This window comes from Ruditapes philippinarum, unplaced genomic scaffold (assembly GCF_026571515.1).
Source record: "Ruditapes philippinarum isolate M1 unplaced genomic scaffold, ASM2657151v2 ctg1340_1_1_1_1, whole genome shotgun sequence".
NCBI lineage: Eukaryota > Metazoa > Mollusca > Bivalvia > Venerida > Veneridae > Ruditapes > Ruditapes philippinarum.
This window is the reverse complement of record NW_026861266.1, coordinates 309,578-330,264: the sequence shown is the minus strand read 5'-3', so window position 1 is coordinate 330,264 and position 20,687 is coordinate 309,578. Positions and strand designations below refer to the sequence as shown.

The 20,687-nt window shown below is 35.2% G+C and overlaps 1 protein-coding gene across 4 annotated transcripts in view; it reads left to right on the top strand.

Annotated features, from left to right (window-relative positions):
• Positions 1 to 8,344: 8,344 nt before the first annotated feature.
• LOC132715100 (cap-specific mRNA (nucleoside-2'-O-)-methyltransferase 1-like) overlaps positions 8,345 to 20,687 on the top strand; it is a 37,662-nt gene continuing 25,319 nt past the window's right edge. For 2 of the 4 annotated variants that reach the window (XM_060698081.1, XM_060698080.1), the window contains exons 1-6: positions 8,345 to 8,470; positions 8,733 to 8,801; positions 9,645 to 9,727; positions 11,984 to 12,128; positions 14,776 to 14,858; positions 20,122 to 20,179. In XM_060698081.1, coding sequence (XP_060554064.1) covers positions 8,440 to 8,470; positions 8,733 to 8,801; positions 9,645 to 9,727; positions 11,984 to 12,128; positions 14,776 to 14,858; positions 20,122 to 20,179 — 469 coding nt within the window. In that variant the 5' untranslated portion in view covers positions 8,345 to 8,439. The remainder of the gene's footprint in view (positions 8,471 to 8,732; positions 8,802 to 9,644; positions 9,728 to 11,983; positions 12,129 to 14,775; positions 14,859 to 20,121; positions 20,180 to 20,687) is intronic. The other 2 variants (XM_060698083.1, XM_060698082.1) reach the window with 1 other exon arrangement.

Below are 20,687 nucleotides of genomic sequence, written 5' to 3'. Positions count from 1 at the left end.
TGTTCTAATAGGTGTCTACCAAGTTTGTTCAAATAAAAGCCCTGGGGTCAAAATTGGCACCGCCCCGGGGGTCATTGAATTTTCTTTATATGTGTATAGCAAAAACTTAAAATCTTCTTTGAAAAAAACCCAAATAGCTAGAGTTTAGATATTAAGCATGAAACATCTTCTAGTAAGTGTCTACAAAGTTTGTTCAAATAAAAGCCCTGGGGTCAAAACTGGCCCGGCCCCAGTGGTGTCATTGTATTTAACTATATGTGTATAGTAAAAACTTTAAAAAAATCTTCTTTTAAAAAGAGCCCAATGAGGTAGAGCTTAGATGTTTAGCATGAAACATCTTCTTATTGGTGTTCTTCCAAGTTTGTGCAAATAAAAGCCCTTGGGTTAAATTGGCCCTGCAACGTTGGGGGGGGTGGGGGTTGGGGGGGGGGCCTATATACAGGTGAGCGACCTCAGGGCCATCATGGCCCTCTTGTTTTGAAATCCACACAATTTTTTGATTTATTGTATAATGAATGTAAATATACCCCAAACCCCATCACACAAAGTGGGGTGCTGTACATTATATAGGATTATTTTGTCTTGTCAGAATTGTTTTCAACTTACCTTTTACTTGCCTTGCAAAGAAGATTTGTAACATATTGGAGATATTTTTGCATTCAGTTTGTTTATTTGAGTCTGGAAAACAAGTTTTTATTATTATGATTTTATATTGAGACTTCCTTTTACGTGTTCAAGTATTTTTGTTGTTTCTATAGACAATTTATTATTCTATGCACATGCTTTACAGTATTTACACAAATATTTATTGGTCATAAAAATAATTTAAAGTATTAATTGATTTTTCATAAGACTTACTTTAACAATAAAACTGTTTATCTAACATAGAACATTGTATATTAACAATGAACAGTTTTATTAAATAAATCAAGAAGACTTAGGCATTCACAGTATTTTTAGCCTACCCATCTTGCCCCTACAACCCCCGACCCCCATCATACCTAGAAAAAATCGGGCTACTTTGGGATACATATGTTATTTACCAACACTCCATGTTATTATAATTCTGTATATTTGGGACTTTGTTATATAAATATCTATCATTTAAAACATGTATATGAAGTTTGCCTTTTTCAGGTGACTATGAGTGTGTATTCAAAGCAATAAAGACATTATAGTTAAAATTATATGTGTGACTATACATTTGTTTATGATTATTTACTAAAGTGATGCATGCTGATAAGAAGTTTATTGTTCTTCTTTTTAAATCACATTTTGCTTACATTGGCTAGGTTCAGTTTTACAATATACTATTATTTTGTGTTCTAATAAACAATTATTAAAGTTAAGTTGATTTCAGTAACTTAATAAAATTTTAAGGGTATTATTTGCTTATTTTATGCACATTTTTGATTCCACATTTTTCCACACTATTCAAGCTGCTGAAATTTGTCTTCCTTATAAAAATGCTTGCGATTTTGTAAGTCACATAAGCACACAATGTTGATGTTGAATATTTAGTATTGATGAATGTCTTTCATTTAAAAACAGTCTCTTTGTTAAATCCTTATCTAGAATACTAAGCTAACCCTACAGGAATTGTTTTTAGTTAACCATTGTATAGGACAAAATAGGACAAAAGCCCTGCAGTGCACAAATCATACAGGGTGGACAAAAACACTCTCATCAAATGTACAGGGTGGCCATCAAATTTACATGGTGGACATAATATCCATCAAATTTTCATGATGGACAAAATATCTATCCATGGCAGTCAATTCAGTGTTGTCAGAAATTGAACTACAGTTCTCAATTATAAATATGATAACATTATTTTACTGCACTAAATAAGTTAGTAATGTAATACACTTTAAGTTAAGTTTTAGGACTTCTCATATCTATAAAGTTCATCCACCTCTGTCAGGAGGGTTTATTCAGCAATATCAGTTTGCTTGCAGGCTGTTGGCCACCTGGGCATTTCATTTGAGTGCTTTTGTTCAGGGGGTGTTTTGTCCCATTAACACATTTCAGTCTATATAATAATGGTCATTCTTGTCAATTCCAAGTAGTAAAGATTTTTTTGGTAACATCTGCAGTTAATCTCATTCACATTCTATTTTATATTGATCATTATAACATTGGTGGTTTTAGAATCTAGGTTATATAATTGTCCTTGTACCATTGACTTCTGCATGTTTTATATTGTAATAGAAATAAAGTATTACCTTATACTAGAATCATTAGATATATTTGTGTTTTAGTTGAATTAAAATGGAACTTTAGAAATTTCCAAACAAAGAAAATGTCAGTATAGCAAAGATATTTAGATGAGCAAAGTAGAGATTACTTTATTGTTTTGTCCAGCACATGGACGTGTATTTTATTTAAAATTTAATTTTGGGTTTTATTTTCTTCACTGTATTATACATTATAAAACAACGCTCCAAAACTGTATGCTAGTATTATGTTTGTTTTGACATGTTTCCATTTTTGTAACATGTTTTTTTATGGAAAATCTAACGTGTGAAAAGTGTGTGATAGTGTAAAAACATTGAATGTAATTCCAGGAACTTGCAAAATAAACAATAAAATAAAGTAAGATATTTAAATGAGAGGGTTTGATGAATTATTTTATGTTGTCTTGATTTAGAATGTAATTTGTCTGCAATGTGATTAGTTAAAACTAAATATTCAGAATCAGTTATTAGTTTTTGATTTCAACAACGGTTCTCAAAAGTATATTCAAAGTTAACGCTAATGTTGATGTTCTATTTGCTTCTATACTTCTGAAAAAAAACAAGCAACTGACAGATCCTAATTAAGTCTAACATCCTTAGATAATTTTTCAAATAAATATGTCTTGTTAAATGTGAATAAATTGGAACTAAAACATCAAACATCGATATCTCATGGAATCATCAATTTTGGTTTTTAACATCCTTGTACGGTCCTGTATCATCTTTGTTCAGATCGATCTAGTCGACCCATTTCAGGGTCTCCAATATCTAAACATTTATGTTAAATGAGTTCTTTTCATGAACTAATTAAGGAATCACACGATCAGTAAGTAAATAATTCAAGGATATAAACCTTTTAATATGCTTCCAAACCTCGTCCTTTCCAATATAAATTAATAGGTACCAAACACTTGTCATAACATTTATAGGTTATGACTGAAGAAGATTGTCAAATATTTTAATTACCCTTCCCCGAGACTGTCCGGAGCCCATATGCCTAAAAATGTTTTGGATTCTTCAACTGTTGTGTAGAATACAATGTACTTTAAATAGCATCAACATATAACTTTTGTTTCGATTCTGATGTAGCAACCTGCTTAGTAGGCCTACATCTGGTAGATTAATTTGTTCTGAACTAGTAATAAAGTTATAAAAATGTTACGCTCTTGTTTTTACTCCTTCAATTACATTATTTTAATTGAGTTAGAGCCGTGTTTTAAGGGATGGCGACGAGAAACGGATTGTTTTTTAAATTTGCTTGGTATTGATAGCACACTGAGTGGTTTCCAAGTTGCTCAGTTGTTTACTCGTACAACATGCCTCTTGTAGCTTGAAGAGACAGTGATAGGCATGAGCCATTCTCCTCACCAGCAGCGTGTCTTGAAGGAGATATGCTGCTTACCACAAGTTTGTCAATCTAAACATGCTAATGAAGCGGTGTATCTTCCTATAGGCCGTGTGGTCCGCGGCCATGGTGTACGTTTTCCCTAAAAAGTGAACAAATATAATTTATCAACTTTCAATTTCTAGTACATGTAAATCCCTAACATATTTATTAAACTAAATACATGTCAAAATTCACCTCTGACAACCCTGTAAAAAAAGATTTTGGGGTGTACATGCCCCAATACCTTGAAGTCGGCCTAAACGTTTAACTCCAAGCTACAACCCTGTTCTCGCCGATAGACTCGCGTTACATGCTGGTCACCTCAAGATAAGTGATGATGACCGAAAAAATCTAATAAGACATGCTGGCCATAACGATTAAGTTTTGAAAACACCACGAATAAGATGCATTAGACTTGCTTCTCAAGGCTGCTAATCACGGTTTTGTTTTGGAGATCCAAATAGACTAAGCATACATAATGCTCAGCACAAGCGTGTCTAGAAGAGTCTTAACATAATAAAGGAGATACTCTGTTTAGAACAAATATGTCTTGAAGACACAGAGTCAAGCGAGATATACTGTTGAATAGAAGCGTGCCTAGAAGCCACTGACAGACTCAAGTCTAGAAGTCATGGGAACAAAGGCGTTTTTAAAGACACTAACAGAGTTATAGAAGATATACTTTGAACCAGACGTGTTTTAAAAACATACTGTTGAACAAAAGCGTGTCTTGCAGAACCCGAAATATCTTACCCGCCACAAATGTGTCTTTAAAGACACTAATAAATTCAGAGAGGATATGATGTTCATTGCAAGACTGTCTTGATGACTATTACAGACACAAGCACAATAAGTGTGTCTTCAGTCTTAACACATGTTACCCATCACAGATTTGAAGACACTAACAGACATTCTGCTAATAATAAATTTGTCTTGGTAACACAGAAAAGCTCACGAGATATTTCGCTCGCCACAAGCATATCTTGAAGACTCAAACAGGTTCGGTAGATGGAAGCACGTAAAGAAGACACAAAAAGGCACATTATAGATGCTTTTGCATTGAAGACATCAATAAACCCGTGATGCATGCTGCTTACCACAAGCATGTTTTGAAAACAACAATAGATAGACACAGTCGCAGGAAACATTCTCGTCACAAGCTTGTCTAGAAGGCACTGATTATTACATGAACTTTTTCATCATATTTGTAGAAACATTAATTATATTGTTCAATAAAGGTTTGTATTGGACTCAAAAGACTTATACTAATCATCAAGAGTATAAACAAGCAAGTTCGTTGAATTAATATCCCCCGCCGAGTAGTGGATATTAGTAACACAACAACTGGAGAAATAAGGCTTTATTTATATAAATTTATCATGGCATGCAAATTTCCTTTTCGTAATGATGAATCCCATAAAGTCTTGTTGAAATCAATCCAGCAGTCGAAAAGAAATAGCAGCTCTATATGCATACTAAAAAACTAATCAAGGGCAATAACTCTGTCTTGAATGCGGCAATGATATGCCCATCTCCCCATAGTATTTATTGTTCCAATAAAGTTTCATTGAATTCCAGCCAGTCGTTGCAGAGAAATAGCGCGGAAACGATTATTGCTCTAAATACACACTGCATAACTAATCAAGGGTCATAACTCTGAGTTAAAAGGTCTGACCGGAACAAGGCGGCGATTACGCATCTCCTCTTGGTATTGAAGGTTCTCATAAAGTTTCGTAGAATTTAAGCCCGTGGTTGCAGAGAAGTAGCGCGGAAACGATTATTGCTCTATATGCATACTGCATAACTAATCAAGGACCATAACTCTGAGTTAAAGTGTCTGACCGGAACAAGCCGACGATATGCGCATCTCCTCTTGGTATTGAAAGTTCCCATAAAGTTTCGTTGAAATCCAGCCAGTAGTTGCAGAGAAATAGCGCGGAAACGATTATTGCTCTATATGCATATACTGCATAACTAATCAAGGGTGATAACTCTGAGTTAAAAGGTCTGACCGGAGCAAGCCGACGATTTGCACATCTCCTCTTGGTATTGAAGGTTCCCATAAAGTTTCGTTGAATTCCAGCCAGCAGTTGCAGAGAAGAAGCGCGGCTCTATATGCATACTGCATAACTAATCAAGGGCCATATCTCTAAGTTTAAGGGTCTGATTGGAACAAGCCGACGATATGCGCATCTCCTCTTGATAGTGATGATTCCCATAAAGTTTCGTTGAATTCCAGTCAGTGGTTGCAGAGAACTAGCGCGGAAACGAAATTCGGATGGACGGAAGGACGTATGGACGGACGGACGGAAGGACGGACGGACAACGCCAAAACAATATGCCCCTCCAGATTCCATCGGCGGGGGATAATAAGAACCGATGCTCATTATAATCTTGTCTTGAAGACAGAATTTGCAAGACCTTGCTTGGAGGCTCTTTAAGACTCGTTAGAAACGCTCCTCGTTACAAGCCTTGTTGTAGTAACTATTAGGGTATTTATAAATGCTGCTTACACAAAATTGCCTTGAGATGAACAGCATGCCAAATGAATCATTTAACTAGTGTCTTTAAGGCAATTTTGTGGTAAGCAGCACATAAGAGACAAGCATAGAGTCCTATACTAGTACATTATTTCATCACAACATGATTTTTTTTTTTTTTTTTAACATGCTACTCACTGCATGCATGTGTCTTTAAATTTTCTTGGAACGGGAAATACCTCGGGAGTAATTAAAACAAAACTAAACATTTGAAAATTGCTGTCTGCTGATGAGAGATAATAAAATGTGCAATATTTTTCATGTCCCAAGTATACTGAGAATGAAATATCAAAAAGCATTTATATTACCTTCCGGTATAAAAATTCTGAAAAGGGAGCGATGAAACACCCTGTTGAAAATCGTAGACTAGGTTCTGGTTATGAGAGATTATGATGAAAAGCGGAACATATCTTATGTCCCCTAGAAACGGCTGAATCTTATACGGACAGTTAAAATTAAAGCGTATGTTCGAGGCACTTATAGACTTATTGCAAATGCTACTCATTACAAAGTCTTTCAGACACTGAAACTAAAACAATTGCGAAACATGCTCATCAGTTTTACCTTGAACATGCCATCAAGAAATGTATCTCGAATAGCCTTGTGCAGATAACGAACTTATTAGTTGCATGATAGGTCGATGCGCAAGTTTAACTAGGCAATAAAAAATCGTGCAATTTCTCATGCAAAAAAGCCACTTTCTTTCTTTGTCCTTTATCCATGCAGATAACTTGATAACCATCTCCCCTAACCAAATAATATTACTACAGATGACTCATAATAATTAAATTTCAACAAAATCGCCAAAAAGTCAAACCGAATTGTAGATTCTAGTTTGTTCACGCTTGTAAACGTCATATAATTTACCATTGAATGATTGGCAATATTATCCTTATCATGTTTTTATTGTTTTTGTAACAAACATAGTAAAAACAATTGTTACAAATATAATTATAATCGTTTATGATACGGAATCAACATACTTTAGGGTAATTCGGTACTTTCGAAGAGTCATTTCATTTCCTTTAATATTTTTCGGATTAAATTGTAAAGTTTTAAATTTTATCATACATGTTCATAGAGTACTCAGTCAAACATTAACCACCACTTTGATATAGATTTTGCAGCTGTGTACAAGTCCAACAGAATCAGTATTGTACTCAACAATGTTTAATGGCCACTTTAATTCACACCACCATTTCTTGACACAGCTTTGTGATTTGATATGGCTACTGGACTCTCACAAAAAAAATGAAACAAGACTAGATTGGGTGCGATATATGGACTTGATATAAACCATTTTTGAGCTCTGAAAATGAAAACGATTCTATATGGGGAGTGATATGGATTTGATGGGAGCCTTTTGGACTCTGGAAATAAGACGAGCCTTAATGGGGTGTAATATGGCTTTGAGATGTGGACTCTGGAAATGAACACGAGGCTACATGTAAATTGGTAAGATTTGATCCACTAATTTATGCTTTCTATTGGAAAACTTCTGGCGCAAATGCTGAAAGTGCAGTGCTTGTATTTCATAATGTGTGAAATAAAAGAGACTATAGTTATAAATAATGATATAACAATTTGAACCATTGACTGCCTAGTCAAAAAGTTCATATTTCTTATAAGTAGGGACTTATCGTTATTATAAGTCCCAGTTATAATGAACTTAAACTAGGGATGAAACATCATGACATGGACAATATCAGAAGTGAAAGAGTCACCACCATAGCAGAACTTTCACTTTATATTAATTAATATCAGGGTTACTGTCTGAGCCACCCACTAATATAAATGGTGCTGTATCAGGTATAATATATGCCCTAAAGATAATCCTTAAAGAGTTTATTTTGAAACACTCATTTTGTTAAAATTAACGTTTTTTCTCCCGTATTATAATTATGTGAAAAATAAGGCACTTGTATCAATTAAAGTATTTTAGTGGGACCGGTATCAAAGTACATTATCGGGCTATTTCTGCTTTAACAAAATATATATTGTTTTCATCGATAACTATAAAATCCAGCCCTTCTAAAATATCTTATCCTCTCTCCCCCTACCTAACTACCTGCTTTACCTACCACATTCGTCAATCTCTTGTATTTGCCGGACAAAGCAGACCGGATAAGACCGGAGACCGGGACCGGGTTATAGTACATACAATTTCTTGAGTTAATTCCCTTTTTAAATCTTCCAAATGAAGATATTCTTTACAAACATTAAAATGTGACATTTTTATAATTTTTTGTTTCAATTGAGTCTAAAATACATCGAAATGGCATCTAGCTTTGCAGAAACAACGTCTGGTAATTAATTAATAAATTCATTGTATCCTTACTAAATGTCAACTTTGTCTTTATGCAATAGCTACACATTTGAAGTAAATTTCAACTTTCACTTTTGTTTTGAACAAACCTGTATCCAGTATTGTCATCTGTAGTTCATGTTTGTTACAAACTAAGCATGAAACGATACATCTTTTTGAATATTCAATATGCTTCAAGATACACAGTGACGAATGCTAACTTACTATTTTATACTACAACAAGATGTTTTTATATAATTCAGAATCAGACAGTGATGAGGACCCCATCCAGCCCCCTGTCAAGAAGCTACGTACCAAGTATCATGATTCAGGTCAAAACAATATTTTATAACTTCAAAATAAACAACCACATATTTGAGATAACTTTTGCCTTCTGATTATTGAACATTTCTTTTAATATGAAATTAGGTGCTACCTACAGTGTATGGCGCGGGAAAAGCTCTTATGATTTATGATTCAAGCATAACATGTTAAGTGTTCATGTCCACTGTTTTTTCTTGCACTTCGTGAATAAGTGCATGAAGTATTTTGTACTGTAAACAGAAACAAATAAATTGGTGATTGAGTGCTTCAATTTCCAAAAATCTCGAACACCTCACAGTGATTTGATTGGCTACGCTCTGTGTATGGAAGAAAAGGGGGACCACTGTGCATGCATCTTCGTTAAGAAAATCCCGTCCGCCATTTTTTGTTAATCTTTAATCACAGTTGTTGTTTTAACGTTATTTTTTTAATGTGTTAATTTATCAAAAAGGATATGAAAAGTAACTTGTTATATTTATCCTTGTTACTATAGTTCTTTTCAATGAAATTATGTTTATTATCTGATTTTGTACATCATTCTTTTACCAGAAGTGTTATTTGGCAGGCATCTTCAAGCAAAAGTCTGAATAATGTAGACGCTCAAAAGCTCCCTGATATCTATATTTAGCTCAAAGGATTTCAAAATGGTGGCGCCCAGTTAACTAAGGATTTTTCTCCAACTCGTTAGATATATATTTTTTTATTGATTTTTATGTGATTTCAATTTATTTATTCACGTCATACATGTTATCTCAGAGCGCTTCAGTCTTCTCGGGGCTTTGGCCCCGCTCAGGCTTTCTGTGTAGTATATTTTACAATCTACAACAAGATGTTTTTTTTATTTAATTCAGAATCAGACAGTGATTCGGACCCGATCGAGTCCCCTGTCAAGAAGCAACGTACCACCTATAATCCTCATGCTGAGAAGATGATGGTAAAAATAAAAAACAGTTTTTATTGTCTTGAATGGTGGGGTAGTTATGGTTGGGTATTGTATGATATGTGCAGTGTTTCTGCTACTCTGTGTTTCTTGCGTTTTTGTTGCAATAATTTCACAAATGTTGCATTGAAATTTGCAGAGCGCGTTTTCTGTGATGCAGTCATAATCTACCTTAATTGGATGTCTTTTCTATTATTAGTGCTCTCCTGTTTAATTTGGCAATTATTCCCTTTATTTCTGGTAAATGCTATATGTATAAAATGCTTACCCATTCTGTGTAGTTAACGGCACATTTTCTGTCCGACTTTTAACTGTTCTACAATCAGTTACGGAATCCTGGATTTAGACATGTACGGTCTGGGTAAACAAGCGATTTGTGCATGCAGACGCTTTTTTCACAATGGTAAACACACCACAAAAGATAGGGACTTTAGCCAAAATATCAACGTTTCTGCTATAAACAGATGTCTGACACAGTCACAGGTTAAATGTTTTAATGCAAATAAGAAAAATAATTGGTTCTTCCTTTAAATAGAAGATTTTTCGTTTGCAACTGCAAAAAGAAGTTAACATGTGAAATCAAACAGTTCTGAGATTTACTTTTGTAGTTTTTACTTTTTTTAAATGTGGCCCTTCATAATTTCAAACGACCCCCATATTTTTATACAGAGGGTCACAAATGACCACCAAAAAATCTAGTCTGGCAGAAATGTGTGTAGGTACATTATTTGTGGTAACATACACATTTATGTGTATTTGGCATGTACAGTATTGATGAAGTCTTTTATGATTGTGTGTATGGTATGGGCTATTTAAAGACAAGATTTAGTGTGTATGTGCCTTTCAATGGTAATTTGATTAAAATCAGGTTTTGATTGCCCTTGCTTTTTATGCCCCCGCCATGTAATGGCCGGGGCATATAGTGTTACCCTGTTCCGTCATTCCGTCCTTCCATCCTTCTGTCATTCCGTCATCATCAGTTTCCGTTCATTATCTTAAGAACGGTTGCACACATTCAAGTCAAATTTGACATATGGATATGTCATGAGAAAATACAGGTCAAGTTCGAATTTGGTCATGGTTCGATGATTTTTGGCAGAGTTATGCCCCTTTTACTTTGAAAATAATATGAAATTTTCAGTTTCCGTTCATTATCTCCCCAACGGTACAACACATTCAACTCAAACTTGACATATGGATATGTCATGAGAAAATACAGGTCAAGTTCGAATTTGGTCATGGTTCGATGATTTTTGGCAGAGTTATGCCCCTTTTACTTTGAAAATAATATGAAATTTTCAGTTTCCGTTCATTATCTCCCCAAAGGTACAACACATTCAACTCAAACTTGACATATGGATGCGTCAAAGGAATGCGCAGGTCAAGTTCAAATTTGGTCATGGTTCGATGATTTTTGGCAGAGTTATGCCCCTTTTACTTTAAAAATAATATGAAATTTTCAGTTTCCGTTCATTATCTCCCCAAAGGTACAACACATTCAACTCAAACTTGACATATGGATGCGTCAAAGGAATGCACAGGTCAAGCTCAAATTTGGTCATGGTTCAATGATTTTTGGCAGAGTTATGCCCCTTTCACTTTGAAAATAATATGAAATTTACAGTTTCTGTTCATTATCTACCCAACAGTGTTACAGATATGTCAAAGGAATGGGCAGGTCAAGTTGGAATTTGGTCATGGTTTGATGATTTTTTGGCAGAGTTATGTCCCTTTCACTTTGAAAATAATATAGATACATCTTAGGAATAAGCAGTTTAAGTTTGAATTTGGTTGTGGTTCAATGATTTTAGACAAACTTATCTTTCCTGAATGTTGGAAAAATTTTGAACTTTCAGTTTCAGCACTCATACTTAAGCCATTATTTTGGCTACAAATATGCAATATGCTATTTAGACTGAATAATTTCAGTGCCTTGAACATTGTATGAAAATGGTTTGTGTTAATATTGAAAAGTTTTAAGGGCTTTGAACTTAAAATGAAAAAAATAATTAATGCACCATCTGAAATTTTGGCTGCATGCGGGGGCATCCGTGGCATGATGACACATTTCTAGTTGGAATATTGTAACAGCCTTTCTGGCATCAACTGTTACCATCATTCAGAAAACTATTTTCTGTTGTCAGCAGATAAAAGATCTTGTCAGATACTTGTGTACCTACCTATTCACTGTCTGGTCTAATAAATTAAAAACAACTCTTGTTAAATTTATTTTTATTTACATCTTTACAGGCCAAGATGAGCAACAAAGCAGGAACAGGTCTCGGAAAAAATGCACAAGGATTAAGTCATACATGCCATAATGTCCCAGACGACCGGGATTGTCAGGGAAATCAGCCGACCATCCCGGAGGTGTCCCAGAAAAGATTATTTCAGGGTAATAATAAAAATTTGGAACTTATATGCAGCAAGAACAATTCCAATATTATCCTTAGACATCTATTATCCTTAGACATTGATATAAAATAGGTTTTCCCAGACAGTTTAGTAATACACAAGAACTGTTGACACTAATCCACAGATTGATAAATATGTTTGACCTTTCTCTATCAATATAAAAGATTGTAACCCTGCTGCTTGCTGTGCAAACGTTCATTTAGAAGGGTGGTGTGTAATTAAATCTTTTCAACAAATTAGGTCATTAGTTGCGATTTTGTTTTATACATTTGTAAGTAAATAATTTTACAAATTCTTCAAATGTTTGCATACTTGCAATTATTTTGAAAGTGTCGCGATTTTGTGCATTATTTTAACACAATTACTTAGAAATGTTTTAATTGATTAGAAAATAGAAAGGTACTGTACATTTTATTTCTGTGATATAAAATGCGATTTGACCCTTTCCTTCGTGAGCATATTGTGAAAAATGGCCGTTTTCATTGAAAAGCCTCCTGTTACAAGCTCAAACTGCCATGAAACTATGAAAAATGCTTCAATACTAATCAAACCTTGGCACAAATGTTGACTGGACCATTACCTTTGTAACGACATGCTCAGTCTTAAATTTCCTGTTACCATGGCAACAAGGGGACTTCTCAAAATTGCCAAAAATCACTATTTTGCCTTGATTTTTTCCATCAAAATTGATTTCAAAGTGCTGCAACTTCTCAATGGATTGAGATAGATTCAAAGGCTTTTCAGCGTTGGTTACACATTACCTTACGATCGACCTGTGGTCATTTTTAGCCTCTCACAAGTCCAAAATTTTCTTGGCGATGAGGGGGACTACCTCCCCCCCTTCAAACCCTCCAAACAGAAGGAGCACATCCCCCTTCTGGCATACCCCTGATGTACCTTTTTGATAGGGGGCGGTGGCGAAAAAGTGATCACTTTTTTAGCAACATTTCCCAAATGAAAAACAGTGTTTGAGGCCTAAATAGGGTAATTTTTCATTGTTTGAGGCCTAAAAAATGGGGGGGGGGGGGTTAAGCCGTCAAAACAAGTTTATATGAAGTAAAGGGTTAACAAAAAATGGTGAAAAACCTTGGAATTACCCAAAATCTAGTTTTTCCATGTTGACATGTGGCCTTTCACCAAATTTTGGTGAAAAATTGTTGTTTTATAGCATTTTTAATTTTTTAAATTAAGTACCCTTTACTTCAAGCATAACATGTTAAGTGTTCATGTAAACCGTTCTTTCTTGCACTTCGTAAATAAGTCAACATAAGTATTTTGTACTGTAAACAGAAACAAATAAATTGGTGATTGAGTGCTTCAATTTCCGAAAATCTCGAACGCCTCACAGTGATTTGATTGGCTACGCTCTGTGTATGGAAGAAAAGGGGGACCACTGCGCATGCAGCTGCGTTTGAAAAAACCTGTCCGCCATTTTTTGTTAATGTCTAATCACAGTTGTTGTTTTAACGTTATTTTTTTAATGTGTTAATTTATCAAAAAGGATATGAAAAGTAACTTTTTATATTTATCCTTGTTACTATACACATGTATTTCTTTTCAATGAAATTATGTTTATTATCTGATTTTGTACATCATTCTTTTACCAGAAGTGTTATTTGGCAGGCATCTTCTAGCAAAAGTCTGAATAATGTAGATGCTTAAAAGCTCCCTGATATCTATATTTAGCTCAAAGGATTTCAAAATGGTGGTGCCTAGTTTACTTAGGATTTTTCTCTAACTCGTTAGATATATATTTTTTTATATGCCCGAAAGAATTTCGGGCATATTATGTTATACCCCCTGGCGTCCGTCCGTCTGTCAGTCCGTCCGTTAGCAATTTGGTTTCCAGAGCATAACTTAAGTTCCATTTGGCCCACAGTATTCAAACTTCATAGGATGATTGCCTATATTGGGTAGAAGACCCCTATTGATTTTGGGGTCACACGGTCAAAGGTCAAGGGCACTATTACCTTAAAACTGAAAAGGGTTTCCGGAGCATAATTTAAGTTCCATTTGGCCCACAGTATTCAAACTTCATAGGATGATTGTCCATATTGGGTAGAAGACCCCTATTGATTTTGGGATCACAAGGTCAAGGTCACTATTACCTTAAAACTGAAAATAGTTTCTGCTCAATAACTTAAGTATTAATCAACCTACAGCTGTAAAATTTTATAGGATGAACAGTCATGTCCAATACATGATCCCTATTGATTTAAGGGTCATAAGGTCCAAGGTCAGGGTCACAATGATCTTTACACTGAAAGTTGTGGTTTCTGGAGCATAACTACAACTTAATGCTGGTGCTTTGAAAACAGCAACTGTATATTTATGAAGGTTCTTCAGCTATAAAGGAGGATTGCTTTTTGAAGAAGGTAATACTGTATTTAATTCCCATGTCTTACAAATGTTTCATCCTTACTAACAAAAAAAAAACACTTTCGGGCATATAACGCTCGGCCTAGGGGTGCTCTTGCTATTGATTTTAATGTGATTTCAATTAATTTATTCACGTCATACATGTTATCTCAGAGCGCGTCAGTCCTCTCGGGGCTTTGGCCCTGCTCAGGCTTTCTGTGTTATATATTTTACAATCTACAACAAGATGTTTTTTTAATTTAATTCAGAATCAGACAGTGATTCGGACCCGATCGAGTCCCCTGTCAAGAAGCAACGTACCACCTATAATCCTCATGCTGAGAAGATGATGGTAAAAATAAAAAGCAGTTTTTATTGTCTTGAATGGTGGGGTAGTTATGGTTGGGTATTGTATGATATGTGCAGTGTTTTTGCTACTCTGTGTGTTTTTGTCGCAGTAATTTCACGAATGTTGCATTGAAATTTGCAGAGCGCGTTTTCTGTGATGCAGTCATAATCTACCTTAATTGGATGTCTTTTCATTTAATTGGAAGTTATTTCTTTTATTATTAGTGTTTCCCCGTTTAAATCGGCAATTATTCCCTTTATTTCCGGTAAATGCTATATGTATAAAATGCTTACCCATTCTGTGTCGTTATCGGCACATTTTCTGTACGACTTTTAACCGTTCCACAATCAGTTACGGAATCCTGGATTTAGACATGTACGGTCTGGGTAAACAAGCGATTTGTGCATGCAGACGCTTTTTTCACAATGGTAAACACACCACAAAAGCCAAAATATCAAAGTTTCTGCTATAAACAGATGTCTGACACGGTCACAGGTTAAATGTTTTAATGCAAATAAGAAAAATAATTGGTTCTTCCTTTAAATAGAAGATTTTTTGTTTGCAACTGCAAAAAGAAGTTAACATGTGAAATCAAACAGTTCAAGATTTACTTTTGTAGTTTTTAACCAGGTTTTCCGAAGGAAAAAACTGGTTATTAGATTGAGGTATGTCGGCGGGCGGGCGGGCGGATGGGCGGACGGGCGGGCGTAAACAATTTCTTCTGTGCGCAACTCCTCCTACATTTCTCAACGGATTTTGACCAAACTTTCACAGAAGCTTTGTCATCAAGTGCCCTGGCGCATATTGTCGGGGTTTTGCGATTAGATAATATTTGACCTAATTATGGCCCTTTGTTTTTTTTCCTTATATAAAATATATAGTGAACAATTTCTTCTGTGCGCAACTCCTCCTACATTTCTCAACGGAGTTTTGACCAAACTTTCTCAGAAGCTTTGTCATCAAGTGCCCTGACACATATTGCCAGGGTTTTGCAATTGGTATATATTTGACCTAATTATGGCCCTTTGTTTTTTTTCCTTATATAGAATATATAGTGAACAATTTCTTCTGTGCGCAACTCCTCCTACATTTCTCAACGGATTTTGACCAAACTTTCTTAGAAGCTTTGTTATCAAGTGCCTGGCACATATTGTTGGGGTTTTGTGATTGGATAATATTTGACTGAATTATGGCCCTTTGTATATTTTTCCCTTATACAGAATATATAGTGAACAATTTCTACAGTGCGCAACTTCTCCTACATTTCTCAATGGATTTTGACCAAACTTTCACAGAAGCTTTGTCATCAAGTGCCCTGGCGCTCACTAAATTCCCATGTTTCTTCCAAGACATCATTCAAGTATTTTTTTAAAATTGTGAACATACTTTTCTTGATATCGCACAAAACACCACACGCCAATATTGTTGACAAAAGAAAATGACAAGAGACGCAAAAATGCAAAAATTAAGCAAAAATAAAGTACTGTTTACCTTTCTAAAATATTTGGGAAAAAAAGGCGAATAGACAACATAAAATTTCTCAATCATTTTTGTTTGAGGAATATTAAAAAAGCCATAATTCCTCCTAAAAGTTCAATTAAAAACAAATGCCCCTTCATGACAAAGCTTCTGTGAAATATTTTGCTGAAAACCTGGTTGCATCGCATTGCGATGTTCCTTGTTACTTTTTAGCTCACCTGTCACAAAGTGACAGGGTGAGCTTTTGTGATCGCTTTTCGTCCGTCCGTCCGTCTGTCGTCCGTCCGTAAACTTTTACTTTAAATGACATCTCCTCATAAACCGCTTAGCCAATTTCATCCAAACTTCACAGGAATGTTCCTTTGGTGGTCACCTTTAAAAATTGTTCAAAGAATTTAATTCCATGCAGAACTCTGGTTGCCATGGCAACCGATAGAAAAAACTTAAAATATTTTCTTTTAAAAAACCCAAAGAGGTAGAGCTTAGATATTTGGCATAAAACATCTTCTAGTGAGTGTCTATCAAGTTTGTTCAAATAAAATCCCTAGGGTCAAAATTGGCCCCGCCCCGGGGGGTCATTGATTTTCCCTATATGCATATAGTAAAAACTTAAAAAATCTTCTTTTAAAGAACCCAAAGAGCTAGAGCTAAGATATTTAGCATGAAACATCTTCTAATGGGTGTCTACCAAGTTTGTTCAAATAAAAGCCCTGGGGTCAAAATTGGCCCCGCCCCAGGGGGTCATTGATTTTCCCTATATGCATATAGTAAAAACTTATAAAATCTTCTTTTAAAGAACCCAAAGAGCTAGAGCTAAGATATTTAGCATGAAACATGTTCTAATGAGTGTCTACCAAGTTTGTTCAAATAAAAGCCCTAGGGTCAAAATTGGCCCCGCCCCGGGGGTCATTGATTTTCCCTATATGCATATAGTAAAAACTTATAAAATCTTCTTTTAAAGAACCCAAAGAGCTAGAGCTAAGATATTTAGCATGAAACATCTTCTAATAGGTGTCTATCAAGTTTGTTCAAATAAAAGCCCTGGGGTCAAAATTGGCCCCGCCCCAGGGGGTCATTGATTTTCCCTATATGCATATAGTAAAAACTTATAAAATCTTCTTTTAAAGAACCCAAAGAGCTAGAGCTAAGATATTTAGCATGAACCATGTTCTAATGGGTGTCTACCAAATTTGTTCAAATAAGAGCCCTGGGGTCAAAATTTGCCCTGCCCCGGGGGTCATTGATTTTCCATATATGTGTAAAGCAAAAACTTTAAATTAAAAATTCTTTGAAAAAAAAACAAATAGCTAGAGTTTAGATACTAAGCATGAAACATCTTCTAGTGAGTGTCTTCAAAGTTTTTACAAATAAAAGCCCTTGGGTCAAAATTAGCCCTGCCCCGGGGGTCATTGATTTTATTTATGTGTATAGCAAAAACTTATAAAATCTTCTTTGAAAAAACCCAAATAGCTAGAGTTAAGATATTTAGCATGAAACATCTTCCAGTTAGTGTCTTCAAAGTTTGTTCAAATAAAGCCCTAGGGTCAAAATTGGCCCTGCCCCGGGGGACATTGATTTTCCTTATATGTGTATAGCAAAAACTTAAAAATCTTCTTTAAAAAAAAACAGAATAGCTAGAGTTTAGATATCAAGCATGAAACATCTTCTAGTGAGTGTCTCCAAAGTTTGTTCAAATAAAAGCCCTGGGGTCAAAACTGGCCCCGCCCTAGGGGTGTCATTGCTTTTAACTATATGTGTATAGTTAAAACTTAAAAAATCTTTTTTTTAAAAACTCAACAAGCTAGTCCTTAGATGTTTAGCGTGAAATATCTTCTAATGGGTGTCTACCAAGTTTGTTCAAATAAAAGCCCTGGGGTTTAAACTGGCCCCACCCTGGGGGCCTATATACAGGTGAGCGACTTCAGGGCCATCATGGCCCTCTTGTTTAGCTCACCTGTCACTTTGTGACAGGGTGAGCTTTTGTGATCACTTTTCGTCCGGCGTCCGTCCGTCCGTCGTCCGTAAACTTTTACTTTAAATGACATCTCCTCATAAACCACTGAGCCAATTTCATCCAAACTTCACAGGAATGTTCCTTTGGTGGTCACCTTTGAAAATTGGTCAAAGAATTTAATTCAATGGAGAACTCTGGTTGCCATGGCAACCAAAAGAAAAAACTTTAAATATCTTCTTCTAAAAAACCCAAAGAGCTAGAGCTAAGATATTTGGCATGAAACATCTTCTAGTGAGTGTCTACCAAGTTTGTTCAAATAAAAGCCCTGGGGTCAAAATTGGCCCCGCTCCAGGGGGTCATTGATTTTCCCTATATGTATTTAGTAAAAACTTAAAAAATCTTCTTTTAAAGAACCCAAAGAGCAAGAGCTAAGATATTTAGCATGAAACATCTTCTAATGGGTGTCTACCAAGTTTGTTCAAATAAAAGCCCTGGGGTCAAAATTGGCCCCGCCCTAGGGGTCACTGTTTTTTCCTACATGCATATAGTAAAAACTTAAAAATCTTCTTTTAAAGAACCCAAAGAGCTAGAGCTAAGATATTTAGCATGAAACATGTTCTAATAGATGTTTACCAAGTTTGTACAAATAAGAGCCCTGGGGCCAAAATTTGGCCCCGCCCCAGGGGGTCATTGATTTTCGCTATATGAATATAGTAAAAACTTAAAAAATCTTCTTTTAAAGAACCCAAAGAACTAGAGCTAAGATATTTAGCATGAAACATGTTCTTATGTATGTCTACCAAGTTTGTTCAAATAAGAGCCCTGGGGTCAAAATTGGCCCCGTCCCGGGGGACATTGATTTTCGCTATATGAATATAGTAAAAACTTACAAAATCTTCTTTTAAAGAACCCAAAGAACTAGAGCTAAGATATTTAGCATGAAACATGTTCTTATGTATGTCTACCAAGTTTGTTCAAATAAGAGCCCTGGGGTCAAAATTGGCCCCGCCCCGGGGGACATTGATTTTCCTTATATGTGTATAGCAAAAACTTAAAAATCTTCTTCGAAAAAACCCGAATAGCTAGAGTTTAGATTTTAAGCATGAAACATCTTCTAGTAAGTGTCTACAAAGATTGTTCAAATAAAAGCCCTTGGGTCAAAACTGGCCCTGCCCCAGGGGTGTCATTGTTTTTAAATATATGTGCAAAGAAAAAACTTAAAAAATTTTCTTTTAAAAAACCCAACAAGCTAGACCTTAGATGTTTAGCATGAAACATCTTCTAATGGGTGTCTACCAAGTTTGTTCAAACAAAATCCCTGGGGTTAAAACTGGCCCCGCTCCGGGGGGCCTATATACAGGTGAGCGACTTCAGGGCCATCATGGCCCTCTTGTTTTAATTTGGCCCTTCATAATTTCAAATGACCCCCATATTTTTATACAAAGGGTCACAAATGACCACCAAAAAATCTAGTCTGGCAGAAATGTGTGTAGGTATTTGTGGTAACATATACATTTATGTGTATTTGGCATGTACAGTATTGATGAAGTCTTTTATGATTGTGTGTATGGTATGGGCTATTTAAAGACAAGATTTAGTGTGTATGTGCCTTTCAATGGTAATTTGATTAAAATCAGATTTTGATTGCCCTTGCTTTTTGGAATATTGTAACAGCCTTTCTGGCATCAACTGTTACCATCATTCAGAAAACTTTTTTCTGTTGTCAGCAGATTAAAGATCTTGTCAGATACTTGTGTACCTACCTATTCACTGTCTGGTCTAATAAATTAAAAACAACTCTTGTTAAATTTATTTTTATTTACATCTTTACAGGCCAAGATGAGCAACAAAGCAGGAACAGGTGAGATGTCCCGGAAAAGATTTTTTGAGGGTAATAATAACATTTGGAACTTATGTGCAGCAAGAACAATTCCAATATTATCTTTAGACATTGATATGAAATAGGTTTTCCCAGACAGTTTAGTAATACACAAGAACTGTTGACACTAATCCACAGATTGATAAATATGTTTGACCTTTCTCTATCAATATAAAAGATTGTAACCCTGCTGCTTGCTGTGCAAACGTTCATTTAGAAGGGTGGTGTGAAATTCTTCAAATGTTTGCATGCTTGCAATTATTTTGAAAGTGTCGCGATTTTGTGCATTATTTTAACACAATTACTTAGAAATGTTTTAATTGATTAGAAAATAGAAAGGTACTGTACATTTTATTTCTGTGATATAAAATGCGATTTGACCCTTTCCTTCATGAGCATTTTGTGAAAAATGGCCGTTTTCATTGAAAAATCACCTTTTACAAGCTCAAACTGCCATGAAACTATGAAAAATGTGTCAGTACTTATCAAAATTTGGCACAAATGTTGACTGGACCATTAC